Source organism: Sciurus carolinensis, chromosome 9, assembly GCF_902686445.1.
Source record: "Sciurus carolinensis chromosome 9, mSciCar1.2, whole genome shotgun sequence".
NCBI classification, from domain to species: domain Eukaryota; kingdom Metazoa; phylum Chordata; class Mammalia; order Rodentia; family Sciuridae; genus Sciurus; species Sciurus carolinensis.
In genome coordinates, this window is record NC_062221.1 from 55149445 (window position 1) to 55167918 (window position 18474).

General features: G+C 35.5%; 1 protein-coding gene across 6 annotated transcripts in view; it reads left to right on the forward strand.

Moving 5' to 3' along the window:
* The window catches only part of Vps8 (VPS8 subunit of CORVET complex), a 266030-nt gene that overhangs the window by 190784 nt on the left and 56772 nt on the right, over positions 1–18474 (forward strand). For all 6 annotated transcript variants that reach the window (XM_047563466.1, XM_047563462.1, XM_047563464.1 and 3 more), the window contains 3 exons: positions 11885–11965; positions 13619–13788; positions 16938–17103. In XM_047563466.1, the coding sequence (XP_047419422.1) occupies positions 11885–11965; positions 13619–13788; positions 16938–17103 (417 nt within the window). The remainder of the gene's footprint in view (positions 1–11884; positions 11966–13618; positions 13789–16937; positions 17104–18474) is intronic.

The window sequence follows — 18474 nt, forward strand, 5'->3', positions numbered from 1 at the left end:
CATCCGATTTTACTTTTTAGATTAAAAAAAAGATAACCTAAAAATTATTAATATAGACATTTATTGACCATTGGTTGTTATTTAGGTTTTATAACTCATTCTGAAACTATTTTTATGTTTCATTCTCATCCCCAGCTCTAAATTCTAGCTGGCTTTTTGTCCTAAGTCTTTGTGGGAATCATCATTTCTGCTTGTTTCCTTCAGCAAAAAAAAAAAAAAAAAAGAAAGAAAGAAAGAAAATTTATATCTTCTCAACTTCATCAAAAAGAGAACACTAAAAATACAGTAGGATATATTTTTAGAAAAACCTGTGAACATTCTTGGAGAAACAGCAGGAATTATACTTAGAGTCCATTTTGTCTTTCCTCACTTTCTGGGTTATAGAGACATATATAAATGTATATGTAATACAATGCCATTGGTCTTTATACTTTTCACGTGTTTTTCATCTTATCACATTGTCCATCTCAGCTCTCCATGCCCTTTTAGGACTCTCCACGCTCCACTTCCCGTGTGGTGGGAAGCCTCTGGGCTTTTACCGATAAAGACCACTGCATCTAGTAATCTCTGTCATCACGTAGTACACCGTCATTAAGAACATATATTTACATGTGTCTCATTGGATCCTTGGCAACTATCAAGTGTTGAGTAATTCTTTAATATAGACAACTTCTCATGTTCATTTAAAAATATATTAATCATAAAAATTTTAATCATATATAAAGTAATATCTCTACAAGGCAGGGGTATTTTACCAAGTAAATTCAGAAGAAAAGAAATTCTAAAGCCAAAAGTGGGTTCTCTCTTAGTGTATGTTTGTTTTGTTTTGATTTGTTTGGGGTACTGGGAGTTTAACACAGGGGCAGTTTACCACTAATTTACAATCCCAGCCACTTTTGAATTTTTATTTTGACACAGGGTCTCAGTAAGTTGCTTAGGGCCTCACTAAGTTGCTGAAGCTGGCCTTGAACTTGCAATTCTCCTTTCTCAGAAGTCTCCCAAGCTGCTGGCATTGCAGGCATGTGCCCCTGTATGCAGCTCATTGTATATATTTTGCTTATGGAGAGCTTTAACCACATATTACAATATATAAGTTCTAACAAAAACTATCCTTCCCTTGGAAAAGCATATAATGTTTTAAAATTTTATATTTCAAAGTTTACATCTTTGAAACCTCTTAATACCTGAAATCTCCATTTTAAATGAGTTATACTGACTTTTATTGTAATCATTTTCTTATTTCTTACTTTCAGTGGCTGTTAACCACTCACTAATCAGGAGAGGTATTCTACTTTACCTCATTTATCTTAACCATAGGTTAAAAAGGTTTTATTTTCAAGGTGCTTTTTACAGATATTTCTTATGAATCACACAACATCTCTTGAGGTAGATGGGACTACTATACCTATTCCTGCTGACAAAGGAGAAAACTGGAGGTTAGAGAAGTTAAATCTCACCCTGCCTTTAGTGGCAGATCCTGTACTACCACCACAGTCTCTCCTAATTCACATTCTTTTCTGTTGCATCATTAAACCTTACTCATTTTAGTCTCTGCTCTTTTAAGGGGCTAGCCTTTAGTGTGGTAATCATATTTTTCTTTGGCTATTCTTTACATAGATAAATGAAAGACATAGTTCTTGCCCCACAGGAGATTTTATAAGAGACAGAAAATGTTTTGATACATCTATTCATAGGGCTTTAGGCAAGTAATAGTGTCCACCTTTAAGAATTATCTGCTCTAAATCCCATGTAACTGCCATGGAAAGCTGCCAATCCCTACACTCATTCCACATGACAACACGAAGAGCAGCTGTGGGAAAGTGTGACCCTGCCTCTTGGCTCCAACTAATTGATTCACTGAGGATGGGCAGCTGGTTCAATATAGCCAGTCTGTGTCCTTTTTAGAACTGAACTTGAGAAAGATACCTAAGTCTGTCTTTTGCTCTCTGGATTATTTAGGGTACAAATTTCAGGAACTGACAGTGACTTTTCTGTTATATGAACTGGAATGGTGAAAAAAGGATAATCAACAGAGAGAAAAATGAAACACACAAAGAAGAGAATGAACAGGTATATAAAAAGATTCAAAATACACAAACCAGGAGAGGAGACATTGCTGGGAGAAGATCTTGGTGGCATTTGATTTGATTTCCTCATTCTAGTTCTTAAGACTTACTTGCATTCTTTTGCTTAGACTTGAACCATGATAGTACCTTTACAAAAATTATCTTTTCTGAATAAGTTAAACTGAATTGGATTTCTGAATATATATAGCCAAACGAGTACCAGTAAAAGTTTATATCTTAAACAGACCAGAGGATTTGGAAAGATAGCCTGGAAGAAAAGATGTCTGAGCTGAATCTTTAAGAGCCTAAAGGAATTAGGGAAAGAACAGAGATTATTCTAAGCAGAGAGAACTACATTTATAAAGACTTTGAGGAGAAAACATGGGGGAGTGGCAGTTGTTTAAGTGTGCTTGGCACATAGGACAAGAATAAAGAATAACCATGGAACTGAAATCTGGAGAGATAGGCAGGGACTGTGTCCGTAATTGCTTTATGAACCATGGTAAGGACTTCGGATTTTATCCTAAAGTCAGGTTGTCATAGGATTTTAAGCAAAGAAAGGATAGAATGAGGTTTCTCTTTAGAAGGATCACTCAGTATGCATTATACAAGATGAATTAGAAGGGATTGAGACTAGAGACATAAAGATACAGAGAAGGTAATAGGTAATAGTTTAGGAATTGAATTACAAAGAATGGAGAAGAGAAGGTAGATTTGGAAATCATTTTAGTGATAGAATTCACTGGACTTCAGCTGTTGTAGGAGGACACACAAAGATATAAGGGGATGTGCAAAGAACACAGTGAAACTCCTAATTTCAGGTCTGTGTGACTAACAACAGTGGCAGAGTACAAGGCTGATGTTTAGCAGAAGAGGAAAGAAGTGGAGAGGTATACTTGGAAGTCATCAACATAAACATAATTGTTAAAGTCTTGAAACTGGATGAATCTTACGAGAAAATGGGTTATCAAGGAAAACAAAATGCCAGAGATGGAGTTCTACAAAATGTCTGAGTCAGGCTCTTTTATCTATTTTTGTTTCCTGTTAGATTATATGGACCTTGAAAAGTATGACTAGACTTTGCCTCTTACTCTATTACCAGAACGTTAGCCCAGAGCATCTTGCATATAATAAGTACTAAGTAACTATTTCTACAATGCATAAAAATCAAGGATGGAGGAATTCTACTTCTGGCCAAGATGGAATAACAGATAACCAAACTGCTGTCCTGCTTAAAATAATCCAAAACTGGTCAAAATATATGAAATGATAGTTTTCAAAAACAAAAATTGTGATTATCATGCAATAAAGGACAGTGATTCTTGAGAAACAGGAAATGAAGTGTGTCCTACTGGTAAGCAGCGTGCCCATCTTTAGAAAATTAAATATACTTGATCATATGATTCAGCCATTAAACTCCTATGGAAATAAAAACATACATCCAAACAATGACTTGTACACAAATTGTCTTAGTATATTTTATTTAATAACCCACAGCTGGAAATAATGCAAATGTCCCTTAACAGTCAAATGGATAAGCACTTATAGTATACCCATACAGTACTGTATAAAAATAAAAAGAAACTATTGATATACACTACATCTTAGCTCAGGCTGCTATAAAAAGAATACCACAAACTGCATGACTTAAGCAACATTTATTTCTCACAGTTCTGGAGGCTGGTAGTCTGAGACTAGCCTGCCAGCACAGTCAGGTTCAGTTGAGGGCCATCTTCCTGGTTCACAGATGGCTGCCTTCTTGCTGAATCCTCACATGGAAGTGGAAAAGGAAGCAAACTCTCTCTTGTGTCTTTTTATAAGGTCACTAATTCTCACCATGAGAGCACTTCTCTCCTTTCCTAATTCCCTCCAAAAGGCCCCATCTCCAAGTACCATCATATTGGGGATTAAGGCTTCAACATGTGATTTTGGGGATTGGGGGGACACAAACATTTAATCTGTAGCACCGTACAACGTGGATGATCCTGAAATTACTAAGTGAAAGAAGCCAGACAGAGAATACATACTGTATGGTTCCATTGTGTGAAATTGTAGTAAATGCCAAGTAATCTAAAACAATTGAAAGTAGAATGGTGGTTGGTGGAGAGTAGGGGCTAAGGGCTAGGAGATGCAGGTTCAGGGTGGGAGTGAGGAGGGATTACTATAGGACATGACATTTTGCAAGTGATAGATATATTCATTGTATGTCAAAATTTACCAAATTGTATGTCAGACCTCTTCAAAACTATCATTTTTAAAAAGTCGATGGAGTTATAGTTAAACTTACTCATTTCTTCCTCTTCCAAGTCTCCCTCCCCCATTAAAAAGAAAACAGAGGCATTAAAATGATATTTACTTAGAAAGGACACAGCAGCATATTAGAGTTTTCAGAAAACATTTGAAAAACAGGAGTAGCAACTGAGCAAAGCAAGGGAAGCTCTGACCTAAGGTGTTTCATTAGTTACACTTAACTGGAAGCTTGCCCATTCTCTTGTCCCAGCCCATGAGAACTTGAGAACCGAGAAGATGCTTTTTCTGCCCTCCTAGAGTATCACCCTGTACACATTACCATTAGCCTGTTAGCAAGAGAAATTAAACTATAGAATGTTTTAGGCTCAGGAATACCATATACAGTAGGGGAAGGGAATAAAGAGCAGAGCTAAAAATCACAATTTGAGGTAAGTCTGCTCATAGGATCCCCCAGTACTCCTCTTCACCTTTCCTGCGACCACTTCCCAAGGGGGAACTATGAGGCTCTTTTTCTTGAGGCACTGAATGACCTCTGAGGACTCACCTACATGGAATTTTGTCAAGAAAAAGGCTAGCTGTTCTGTCATCCTGCACTGAAGTGTATCAGTCAACAAGCTTTAGCCACTGAACCAGACTCTTCATCCAGGTTTATTATTATTAATTTGTAGAGCAGTTTTAGGTTTACATAAAAATTGTGCAGAAAGTATAGACAATTTACATTTTTCCCTTCTTCCCCCTCCCCATAGTTTCCCCTAATACTAACATCTTGTATGAGCATGGGACATTTGTCAAAATTCATGAAGTGATGTTGATACATTTTTACTAACTAAAGCGCATACTTTACATTAGGATTCACCCTTTATTTTGTATAACTGTGGATTTTGACCAATGCATAATGTCATGTATCCATCATCACAGTATCGTACAGCATAGTTTCACTGTCCTAAGAGTCTCCTGTACTACACTTCATCCTACTACCTGCCCTGATCCCTTGGCAACCACTGATTTTTTTTTTTAACTGTTTCTACCTTTTGCCTTTTCCAGAATGACATATAATTAGAATAATAAATTACATTGCCTTTTTTCACTTAGTAATGTGCATTTAGTGCTTTTCCATATCTTTGGGAGGCATCATAGCTCTTTTTTTTTTTTTAAATCATTGAGTCATATTCCGTTGTATGGATGTAGCAGTTTGTCTATTCATTGACTTATTTAAGAACTCTTGGATGCTTCCAAGTTTTCTGAGTTTTCTTTAAAGCTACTATAAACATTCATATGCAGGTTTTTGTGTGAATGTAAGTTTTCTACTCAGTTGAGTACATACCTAAAGTGTGACAGCTGAATTGCATAAGCTATGTTTACCTTTGCAAGAAACTGCCAAACTGCCTTCCGAAGTATCCATAGTGTTTTATGTTTCCATCAGCACTAAATGAGAGTTCTGTTGCTACACATCCTCATCAGCATTTGGTGTTGTCAGTGTTTTGAATTTTAGTCATTCTACTAGGCATGAAGTAGTATCTTGTCTTTTAAATTTGCAGTTGCCTTATGACCTATGATATTGCATCTTTTCATATTCTTTCTATTTTCAGCTGTATAATTTCATTGCTGAGGTGTTTGTCCAGATATTTGGCCTACTTTTTATTTAAGGTGTTTGCTTTATTATTTATGAGTTTTAATTGTTCTTTGTATATTTTGAATAAGATCTTTTATTAGTTATGTATTTTGCAAATATTTTCTCCCATTCTGGCTGGTCTTTTCATTCTTGAAACATCTTTTATAGGACAGAAGTATTTTACTTTTAATGAAGTTCATCTTATTGACTTTTTCTTCCATGGGTCATATTTTTGGTGTTGCATGTAAAAACTCATCACTAAATCCAAGGTTACCTAAATTTTCTCCTGTTTTCTTCTAGAATTTTTTTAGTTATCCACTTAACATCTAGGACTATGATCAATTTTGAGTTAATTTTTGTAAAAAATGTGTGATCACTGTCAATTCATCTTTCTGCATGTGGATGTCCAGTTGTTCCAACACCACTTTTTAAAAGAGCTATCTCTTTCTCCATTGAAATTTCTCCATTGCCATTTCTTATTTGATTATATTTGTATGGATCTCTTTCTGGGTTTGCTATTACTTTCCATTGATTTATTTCCTATTCTTCTACCAATACCACACTGTCTTGATTACTGTAGCTTTGTAGTTAGTTTTGAGGTTGGGCAGTGTCAGTCATCTAACTTTAATCCTCTTTGATACTGCGTTGGTCATTCTTGGTCCTTCCTGTGCCTTTCTATATGAACTTTAGAAACAGTTTGTTGATGTTCATGAAGTAATTCACTGGGATCTCAGTTGAGATTATGTTGAGTTAATAGACCAAATGAAGCACTGCCATCTTCTTAACAAAATCAACTCTTAATATCCATGAACTTGGAATATATCTCTCATTTATTTATATCCTTAATTTCTTTAATCAGAGTTTTATAATAGTCTTCATATAAATCCTGCATATGTTTTGTTAATTTATATAAAAATATTTTGGTTTTATATGCTAATGTGAATAAACTTGTATTGTTTATTGTAACTTCTATTCTTTGTTGGTATGTTAGAAAGCAATTGACTTTTGTATAATTACCTTATTTCCTATAACTTTGCTATAATCCTTTATTAGTTTCAGGGGATTTGTTGTTGTTGTTAACTCATTGGGACCTCTTTGTAAAGAAAGTTTATGCAGCTCACAGTTCTAGAAGTTCAAGGGTATGGCACTGCATCTGGTCTGCTGTAGTGAAGACTTCATATTGGATGTCATCATAATGGCAAGAGTATGGGTGAGAGGGAAAGAGCATATGACAAGACAGGAAGCCAAAGTGGGTGGGGAGTGGCATATCAGCCATCTCTTGAGAACTAACTCAGGGTCTCATGAGAACTACCTTAATATTTTTTTAAAGCAGTGCCCCCCAGTGATCTAAAAGTCTCCTAGGAGGTGCCACCTCATAAATATCTCATCATCTCCCAACATTGCCATACTGAGGACCAAGTTTCCAACTCATAAATCCTGGAGGGACAAATCACATTTAAAGCATAGCAATTTGCTTTTCTTATCTATCACATTAGCTAGGCCTTTCAATTCAGTACTGAATAAGGGTGGTAAGGGGACATCCTTGTTCTTAATGGGAAATTGATGAAGTTTCCTTCTGTTCCCAGTTTGCTGATAGCTTTTATCATGAATAGATACTGGATTTTTTTCAAGTGTTTTTTCTACATCTACTGATACAATCATGATTTTTCTCCTTTAGCCTATTGATGTGATGGATTACATTAATATTTTAATGTTGACTCAACCTTTCATACCTAGGATCAGTCCCACTTGATTGTGGTGTATGATCCTTTTTATACATTGTATGATTCAACTGACCAATATTTTGTTAAGGATTTTTATGATAGATTAGCTTCCAGTTTCTTTTAATGTCTCTTTTGGTATTAGGTTGTTGCTGGCCTCATAGGATGGATTAGGAAGTGTTCCCTGTGCTTCTGTTTTTTGGAACAGATTATATAGTTGATGTAATTTCTGCCTTTAGTACTATTAGAATTTCTCACCATTTTCTTACTCAGTTCCAATATTTAATATACTTTATATCCTCTCCACTAGAGTATTTCCTGAAATATTTTGGGAAGTTAGTTTTTTTCCCTCACCTCACCTCAGCCCCAGTCACACTTCTAAATATAAGCTCTTTTACTCCCACCTCTATAGTGGCATACCCCCTAGGCTGTGAGTTTCATAGAAGTACAAACTGTGTCTATCTTATTCCCTTTTTTTTATCTCTAACACCTAGCCCAGTACCTAGAACATAGTATACACTGAATAAATATTGCTCAATCACATAATATCCTTGAGTAGTTCTCAAAAGCTTATAAAGCACTTTTGTGTCCATTGTCTTTTTTGATCTATGTGTACATTAAATATCAGCATCCTTAATTTCTAGTAAGGAAAGTGCCACTCTGAAAAATTAAATGACTTGCCTTATTTTACTTCTTTATCATGTTAGAATGACTGGAACTTTAATCCAGATCTTCTAATTTCATGTTTCAGACCTTTTTTTCTGTACCTAACATGAGTCAAGATGTTTTTCATATCCATCTTTATCAGGTCCTAGGGTAGGGGAGAAAATAGGGAATGACAGTTATTTAAATGCACAATTGCTTAAATACAACTGAAAAAAAGTTCATTTTTCCAAATTAAAAATTCACATGATATCAAATGATAAGGTTTTTGAGATCTTCCTGACCTCCAGATGTTTATTCAAACTGATACTGCAGACCTGAATTATACAGACTTTTCTAATGAATAATAATTGATAAATGAGGGAGTGTTTTTAAGGGACCCATGTATATGTTATGTATATTTTGTCTTCACTTGATAGTAAAAAGTTATTTTTGTTTTTAAGAATCTATTTATGAGTTTCTTACTGAGGGAATTAAAGGAAGCAAGTGATTTATATACTGTCCTGCATAGAGCATCATTCATATTTTAAAGTAATGCTCAACTAGTAAGGATTTTCATTTTAAAACAAATCATATACACACATGATACATTAAGTACCAGAAAGCAGTAAAAAAAAAAAAAAAAAGCAGTAATTACCTCTTTCTCTAATGTACTTTTGGAAAATTTTATGTGTACCAAATGTACTTTTTTTTCATAGTTTACAAACAAGTTAAAGAGAATCCTCAGCAGTTACTCATTGTTGAAGAATCCAACTGACACCTTTGGAAAATAAAAGTGCTAGTGGATTGTGTACATGCTGTGCTAGAAGCCTTGAGCTGACTTTTGCATTCTATAATTTATATGTTGTCCCAGCATGAGGTAGTTTTCATGGTTTTGCTTTTAAATTATGTATATTAAAGTAGAATGTACTGATATAAATATAGAAATGACCTATAAAGATTTCTTCTGTTTCCCAGAATTTAACCTTTTACAACATTTTCATTCTCCAAATCACCCTTGTCATAAACACACGTCAGAACTACATTAACTCATTGAATACAGATATTATAGTAGATAATATAATAGATTTTTTAAAAAAATAGACATTTTGACTAAGAAATAAGTGTATTTATTGAAAACTTAGCTAAAGCATAATGAAGTAAAGATGAAAGCATTAACATAATCCTGTTTCTATGCAAGGAAAATAAAATGAAATTATCTGGTAGGTATATAACCTGAGGTGCTTTTCTAGTAAAGGACCGGTCTGAAATATTCAGTCTTGTCTTTTGTAAATGATTTCCACATTCTGGATAAGTATCTTTGGCATAGAGATAATGATTTCTAGAACGTTTTTCTGTTAAGCTTACATGATGTATTCAAGCCTAAACTTGTTAATTTGTTAATTTGTACACAAATACACAGTTTTTTGTGTCTTCCATTTCTTTAGCAATTTCAGCAACTGGGAGAATTAGACGATCCTGTGGGAGACAGCTTCATCCTTGTCTGGACAAACTCAGAGTACTGAAAATCAACCTCAGTTAGAAAGTCATCAGCAATTAGAAAGAAAAATAAGAAAATCCAGAGACCATTCTGAAAGTTTTTCCTGCTACCATAACCTTTTCCTTTCTGAATTCATTTAATCTTAAAGCCTCAAGATTTCACTAACCCTCACTCCCAAGTAGCCAGAAATGCAACAAAATTTCCAACAAAAATTAGCTTAAGTAGAGATCTGTACTTGGGAGGCCAGTATGAACATGGTAGGGACCATTAAAAACATAGTTCTGAAGATCCTAAATTCAAATCCCAGCTTATCTGCTTAATAGTTTTATGACTTAGAATTTACTTAACCTCTCTTAATCTCAGTTTCTTCATTCATTAAAGTTGTTGAAGGAATTTAATGATATGGTATATACAGTTGTCTTTCAGTATCTGTGGGTGGTTGATTCCAGAGCCCCCCAAGAATACCAAAATCTGTGGATGCTCCAGTCCTTTATATCAAAAGGCATAGTATTTGTATACAACCTCCATAATTCTCTTGTATGCTTTAAGTCACCTCTAAGTTACTTATAATTACCTAGTACCATGTAAATGCTATGTAAATAGTTATGATACTGTATTATTAGGGAATAATTGCAAAGCAGAACGTCTGTAGGTATTCAGTACAGATGCAGTTTTTTTCCTAATATTTTCAGTGTGCAGTTGATCAAATCCTAAATGTGGAACAAGGAATACAAAGAGCTGACTGTGTAAAGTGCTTAGCACTGTACTTGGCATATGCTATCCATTTAAGAAATAGTAGCTACTTTTATCATTATGATATAGTTGGGTTCCTCTGCCACAACCTCATATTAAAGTGATAGATTTAAAATGCTCATTTATTAGCAATTTCTAAAATTATAATTTTCAGTCTAACCAAAGGTGCAGTAAAATGAGCATACAAATATGCTGATGGAGACAAAAATCACAAAATAAACTTTAGATACAGCAATTTGGCAATACATATTGATGGCCATAAAAATATCTTTTGAGTCTCTAATTTTCTTTCTAGAAATCTCTAAAACCACAATCAGAGATTCAAAGATTTATAGCCACTGTTATTTGGTAACAGTAGGCAGGATTTGAGGGAAAAAAAACTTAAATACCTAACAGCAGAGGATGATTGAATAAAACATGGTATTTCCATATTATTCATACTTGACAACTATTGAGAAATATCCAGTGATATAAGATAGTGCCCATGGTACACCAGTAAGGAAAAAAAAAAAAAAATATATATATATATATATAATCTATATATAGAAGTACTGTATGTGAAATACTCAGATTTTGTATGCTAGGAAATGTTTCCTTCATTCTTACCCTTTCACTCCTCTAGAAATAAGACTGATAAATGTACATTAAAATATTAACAGTGTTTACCTCTGGGTGGTTGGATTTCAGTTTTGTTTTTGTTTTTTTTTGTTTCAGTTTTGTTTTGTTTGTTTTGGTGAGGGAGGGTTTGGTGGTTAGTGGCTTCCAGATTATTTGGCATGCCTCATGTCAGAGCAGTGGAGAGAAGATTGGGGTTCTTTGTGTCCGTGGTTTATCCGTAGCAACTTTACTGGGGGGAACAAAAGGGCTTTTAAAATTTGAAAGCTGTTTTTTCAGATCTGATCATCTCCAAAACTGAAGGAATCTTATTGGTTTGGGATGGGAGATGGCTACATATGAGTCACAAAAGGAGTTATTGGGTAGATGCTGATGTCCCTGGGTGCATTCTTTTTGATGTAGCAGACAAGTAAGAATTCAAAGAGGAAAAGTTGATGTTTAATATGAAGGAGAGGAAGCTACTTACAGAAACAAAACCAGAATGAGATTTTGTTAAACTTGTAAAGAAGATTATTAAGAAATGGGATTAGGTCATTTAACTTTTATTTTTCCTTTGAGATGTCCAGATGAAACAATGTTCATTTCCAATAAAGATTTATGGAAGAATAAATATGTTGTGGCTATAAAAATATACTTGAGTATATTTGGTTTTTTTCAGGTATTTATATTTTAAAGTAATTTGAAAATACCACGAATCATAACAATTATATTTTTTTCTAATTAGGATCCAGTATACGGGAAAGGAAAACTTGGAGAAATCCAGGGTCTTATTTTGGGAATGTTAGATACCTTTAACTATGAACAAGTAAGTCAACCACTTTCTATTTTCTGAGTCCACCCTAAGATAGAAAAAAAGCTATTTTTATAATTTTCTTCTTTTTTTCTCTCCTTTGTCTCCCTATTTTTTATTGAAAAATTGCCATCTCTTTACTGAAAGTAAGGTAGATTGAGGTAAATGCATATTTTCCCCTATTTTTAAATTTCTCTTGACCTTAATTTACATGTACATACTTATTCCCGAATATGAAAATGCATCTAATTCAAATTTGGTTTTGATTGATTGACGGACTAATATCTACGTTTCAAAATGAAAATATGAATAACTTTCTGGAAAGTAACTGATGAAATAATCATGAAAATGATGGTCAGCATGGATATAGAAAATTGTAAAATAAATGAGTTATTTTTAATATTTTGAAAAAGAACATTGCCACTAGCCAAAAATGATCCTTAATCTTCCCTTAACAAAATTTTGTGTAGCCTTAATTCTCAGTTAAGAGCCAGGTTATGGACACATATTTTTCTTAGGAAGAGTACCATTTAGTCATGTTACAACTTTTTTTCCCCCTAAGAATATGAGAGAGAAGAAAAAGAATAATTTGGGAGATAGAGCTCTTCTTAGGTGTTGTAAAAATTGCAGTTCTGGTAAGCATAGGCCACTGAAGTTTGATACCCCTGCAGGCACAGACACCAGGGTAGCAGAAGTATAGTAAAGCTGAGTACATGGTGGAAGATTTTTGCCAACTATGGAACTGTATAGAAGAAGAGAAGAAGGTAGCATTGACTGGAAAGAACTGGGATTGTTAGATAATTAAAACTAAAAGCTTTATATTACAGGTAAAGTTAAAGAGCTGTTTCATAGCAAGCAGGGTAGACAGTACCTAACTCCATCTTCCCCTTTGGAATTGACAAAAAAGAACCCAGCTGCATATTCAAATGATATTATATAAATGCTGAGAATTAGTTTTAGTGTGAAAATAACACTTTATAACCACAACAACCTTAAGATGACTGAATGTGATAGTTGTGAGAATGTCTTTATGTAACTTACTGACAGATATCTGAGTCTTGAGTAGATTAAAATGACTTATGAAGGGCTGGGGATATAGCTCAGTTGGTAGAGTGCTTGCCTTGCAAGTATAAGGCCCTGGGTTCAATCCCCAGCACCACCAGAAAAAAAAAAATATATATGAGTGCTGATCAGGAAAATGATTTCTGCCCAAAGGGGTTGAAAACTGAGTAATGACTATTAGCTTTTCCAGTGAAAGGTTATTTGAAACATTGCCATGAATGCAATTTCAATTAAAAAAAAAGATCAGTAGTCCAGGCTGTTTTTTGTTATAATAGCCTAAGCCATCAAGACAGAAGTTGTTATATAAAGGTAATAAATAGATTTGGGCTTATCTAGTTATTTGAAAACCATCAATACTGAATTAAACCACAGAATGGCAGAATACACATTTCTCTGTAGGAATTTGTGACAGACTTAAGCATCATCATACTGCACATTAACTACTTGAGTTTGTGGGGTTTTGATGTTTGTTTCATCAATTTTATCCTCCTATAGTACATTCCAATTTCAGTAGTTTGTAGTTGAAAACTGAACAAGTTCTGTTTTCCATTCTTCTCTGCCTTTCATTTTATAACTTGTTTGTTTTTTTATTTTGGTCTTTGATAGACCCTGCTTGAAACAACAACCAGTCTTCTAAACCAAGATCTCCATTGGTCATTGTGTAACCTGAGAGCTTCTGTCACTAGAGGGTTGAATCCCAAACAGGATTATTGCTCTATATGTTTGCAACAGTACAAGAGACGCCAAGAAATGGCCGATGAAATTATTGTCTTTAGGTAAGAGAAGGAAGGAAGAATTACTGTATGGAGCATGTACATGTGTGATATTGCCAGGCAAGAATTCATGTGGATACACAGCCCAGTCAGTCATTCAAGCAGTAAACAAGACAGGCAAAGTTCCTGTCCTCAGAGACCTTGAAGTGGGGAGAGGTAGAAGTTAGGGTGCTCAGACAATAAATAAATACCAAGCAATGAAGAAAAATGAAACACTAGGCAGGGGATGGAAAGATGTTATTAAGCACTCTTATTAAGAGTGCTTTCTTAAGAAAGCACAATGAGGAGAGGCATCTCTTGAGGTCACCTTTGAGCAGAATGAGAGGTAGAAGAGAAAGTGTTGAGAGGTGTTTGGATTCAGGACATATTTTAAGGGTAGGGCTAACTTGCTAGTATATTTGATATGGAGGATAAAGGGAAAATAAGGACTCAGACGTGAATAACATGAATTTGGTACCCTTGCCTGAAACAGGAGGAACAAGTCTAAGGAAGCAGGGAAATTTAGGCTTTCACCTTACAGATGTTAGGCTTGATATGACCATTAGACATCCATGTAGGATTGTCTGATAGACAGATATTATAGTCATAAATCGGGAGACATGTTGGAGTTAGATATACAATTTAGGAATCGTCAGCATGTAAATGATATTTAAGCCACAATACAGAGAAAGAAGAGGCCTAGTGCAGAAGTGTAGGAGCAGAGACAGTTCATCCAAAATACATGAATAGACTCAACATAATGTGGATTCTGGAGACAAACTTCTTCTTAGGTTCAAATTCTGACTATGCTGACCAAATACAAGCAGTGATACTTTGGAAAAATTAATTAATCTTTTTATATCTTAGTTTCCTTATCTATAAATGAGATGGTAATAATACCTATGTCTGAGGACTTTAGAACATTAAATGAGGAAATTAAATAAGGTACTATGAACAGTGCCTGGCATGAGTAAGTACTGTATCAGTGTTAGCTATGTAGGAGGACTGGTAGATTTGGAGGTTAGAAGAGAAAGTAGCACTTCATAAAGAACCTGCTCATTCAACATATTTATTGAGCACCTACTATATAGCAGGTAACTTTCGAAGGAATGGGGGATAGCATAAAGAAAACAAAAAGACTGCTCTTAAGAAGTTTGCATTTTAGTAGCAGGGTGAGATAAAAACAAATGGAATCCCAGATGGTGGTAAGTACTACGGAAAAAAGCATTGAGGGACATGCAGAGGATTTGAGATGTAGACATTTATAGATAGAGTGGTCAGGGAATGCCTCATGCCTCACTGACTGTTAAAGTAACTTAAAAACAAATAATTTAGAAAATTATTGAAAATGTGATTAGTAATTAATAAAAACAAAACTTGGTGTAGAGGAAAGATTATTGGGAACTACTGAATTATAAAGAGTAGTCAGGAAAAGCCTTAAAGTGACATTAAAAAACCTAAGGAAGTAACCATGGAATTTGCGGGGAGAGGGTCTTCAGCAGAGAGGACCAGTGAATGTGGAGACGGTGAGACAGCATCCTTGCTGGCACACTTGAGCAGTAGTGAGTGAGTAGGCTATGGACCTAAGCAGAAGGAAGGAATGAGAAAATGAAAAGAGAGGACTTCAGAGGAGAAGCAGAGGCCATATCTGGATTATTAGGAAACATTAGACTTCTCTGAGATGAGAAGTGGGTGGGTTTGTTGGGGTTTTCTTGGCTTTTTTTTTTTTTTTGGTACTAGGGATTGAACCCAGGAGTGCTTTACTGCTGAGCCACATCCCCAGCCCTTTTTAAATTTTGTAACAGGGTCTCACTAAGTTGCTTAGGGGTCCAAGTAAATTGCTAAGGCTGGCTTTGAACTTGCAAGCCTCCTGCCTCAGCTTTCTCAGCCACTAAGATTACAAGTGTGCATCACCACGCCCAGCTCACTGGGTGGCTTTGAGGATAGGACTAACAGGATCTGACTTAGGTCTTCAGCGTCTGTCTGGTCTGTCTGATTACTTTATTGAGAAGGGGGCTATAAAAGGTCAAGGGGGAAAGCAGAGGGGCCAGTCATGCTATTTCAGTAGCCCACGTGAGGGATGGCAATAATAAAATATTTCAGAAGTGGGATGACTCTGGGCATGTTGCGAAGGTAGAGCTCATAGAATATGCTTATAAATTGAATGTGGAATGTGAAAGAAAGAGTAGTCAAAGATGACTCCAAACTTCTTGGCCTGAGAAACTGGAAGAATGTAATTGCTATTTGTTGAGATATAGAGAAAGTTGACTGAAAGTATTCAGTGGAGATGGAGTAAGGTGGAAATCAGAATTTTGGTCTTGAACGTATTAGATTTAAGATAGATATCCAAAATAGAGTTCTTGAGGAGTCAGACATGTAGGGTTTAGGGAAGAAGTCTGGGCTGAAGGTATAAATGCCATAGTCATGAACCTCTAGGTGGTATTTTAAAGCTTTGGAACTGGAAGTAATCACTATAGGAGCAACAGTAGGTGGTCAAAGGAAGAGTATAAAAGAAACAGGTTATATATAAAAGGAAAAAGTGTAAAGAAGAGAAAGAGTATAAAGACTACAGAAGAGAAAAGGATTGACTTCCAGGCTAGTCCAACATTTCAGGTTGGAGAAGCTGGAGGAACAGTAGAGACGACTGAGAAGTATAATCAGTGCTCACCATCTGTATGCATTTTTGGCACTCAAAATTCATTAGGAACTTCTTCATAGAAATAGTGCAAGAATTTACTATAGCAGTGAGGTTTTTGTCAGTGTTTCATCAAATCATAACTCTTGCCTAGAATTCAGTGAGACAGACCACTCATGGTGTTATCAAGCTACTTGTGTCGTTATGTTTTTTTCCACTTGTCTTTTTTTAACAACCTAAAAATATGGTCAGAATTTCATAGTTTGAGAAATGAACAGAACTTCAGCTCATCCTCCAGGTGGTTTCTAGTCAGAGAACTATGATTTTGTTCCTACTCACTACTTAAGAATACAGATATGCGTGTTAGGATTTTTAAAAAGAGAGGACAACAGGGAGTACATTCCCTTTCCTGTTTCTTGCCCTGTACCAGCATCAGTAAATTCCAGATTGTTAGAATCTTTATTGTGTATGAGTACACTCTGTCATACTTTATAGGCTTGATAATGGAAAGTGTGAGTTGGTTGCCTTCATTTTGCAGCTGTGGCCATTTGTATCATTCATTCTGTCTACAAAACAAAGAATGCACCATGGAAATTGAGGGCCAAACAAGATGGACATGCTACAAGTGCAGCTCAAGTAAACAAGTAGGAAAACTAAGTGAAAATTCATCTGAAATTAAAAAGGGAAGGATAACCCCATCACAGGTAAGACTCATTTCACTGCAGGGTGCACATGGTCTTTTCTTGCCAATGTCTTTTAGTCCTGGGCTCATTTTTTTTCGGTTCCATATTGCCCTCAGCAGATTTACCACACTGTCTCCTATTAAGTCCTATTTGGTGTTTGAAGGACCTCTCCTCTCTGCTCAGCACCAAAAAATCAAGAGGACATGTTCTCCCTTTAAATACCTTGAAATCTAGCTAAACAGGATGTACACGTGAGTCTACTTTTAAGAACCTTTGATAGAGTTACAGGTCAGCAAGTACAGATGAGTACTTACAAATATTATGAGTACCTGTATGCATAAGAGTGCAGTCACCACTTCTACAGTGCTGATGACAGACAAGGTGCACACATGTGCTCTGTATGTGGTTTTCTCAATTTGATAACTTTCTTTTAAAACTTGGTGCAGTGGTGTTCCTAGAGAAATTTTTTATTGCCTTCAGAGTCTAATGGATTAGACCATTTTGATTTATTTTATAGCATTTTTTAAAAGTAGGCAGTGGAGCAGAGTTGGAACTCTCCTGCCTAATAGCTTTTCGGGAAACAACTTGAGAACACAAGGGGTCAGTGAGAAGAATTTACCAGGGCTATGTCCTTAGTACCGTGCTGTACTCACTGTACTTCCTCTTTGTACTCTTACCACATTTGCTGCATCCTGTCCCTTCCTCTGTTCCACACTATCCCATAGTCAGGCTTCACATCGCATAGTGAAAACCTAGACCAGTTACTTTACTCTTTTTGTTTCATCAGCTTTCAGTGTTTAATCAGAAGCAGGCCAGCCTTTCTCCCAGTAAGAGTTTAGAATTTCTGTATTCCAGGAGCAGACATTCCATTTACATATTCTCTAAGTACATACTGAACAGTGTGCCAGGCACTCTGCTAAGTGCTGGAGATGAAAGGATAGCCAAGACAAACATGATCTTGTCTTGCTTACAGGCATAAAATTATAAGCAGATTTTTAATACATACTCTCGAGTTCTAATTCCAAACATGATGTCTTTTTCAGCAACGATTCTAACATCAAAATTCTGTTCATTCTCTGGAAACCAACTGAGAGTCCAACAATTCAATTCAATTCTCTAACTATTTGAAGTTAGAGATTCTATGGTTTTTAAGGGTTCAGACCTACAAGACTAACCTCATGTCAAATGGCAGTCACAAACATGGTAGCACATTTTTGTCCATGTTGGCTACATATTCAGGGGGTCCCCACAAACCACCCAGGTTTGATAACTCACTAGAATAACTCACAAAACTGAGGAAAACACCTTATTTACATTTACTAATGTGTTACAAAGACTACATCTAAGGTGGGCATGAGCAGTTACAGAGATTCCATGCCTTCTCTGGGTTAC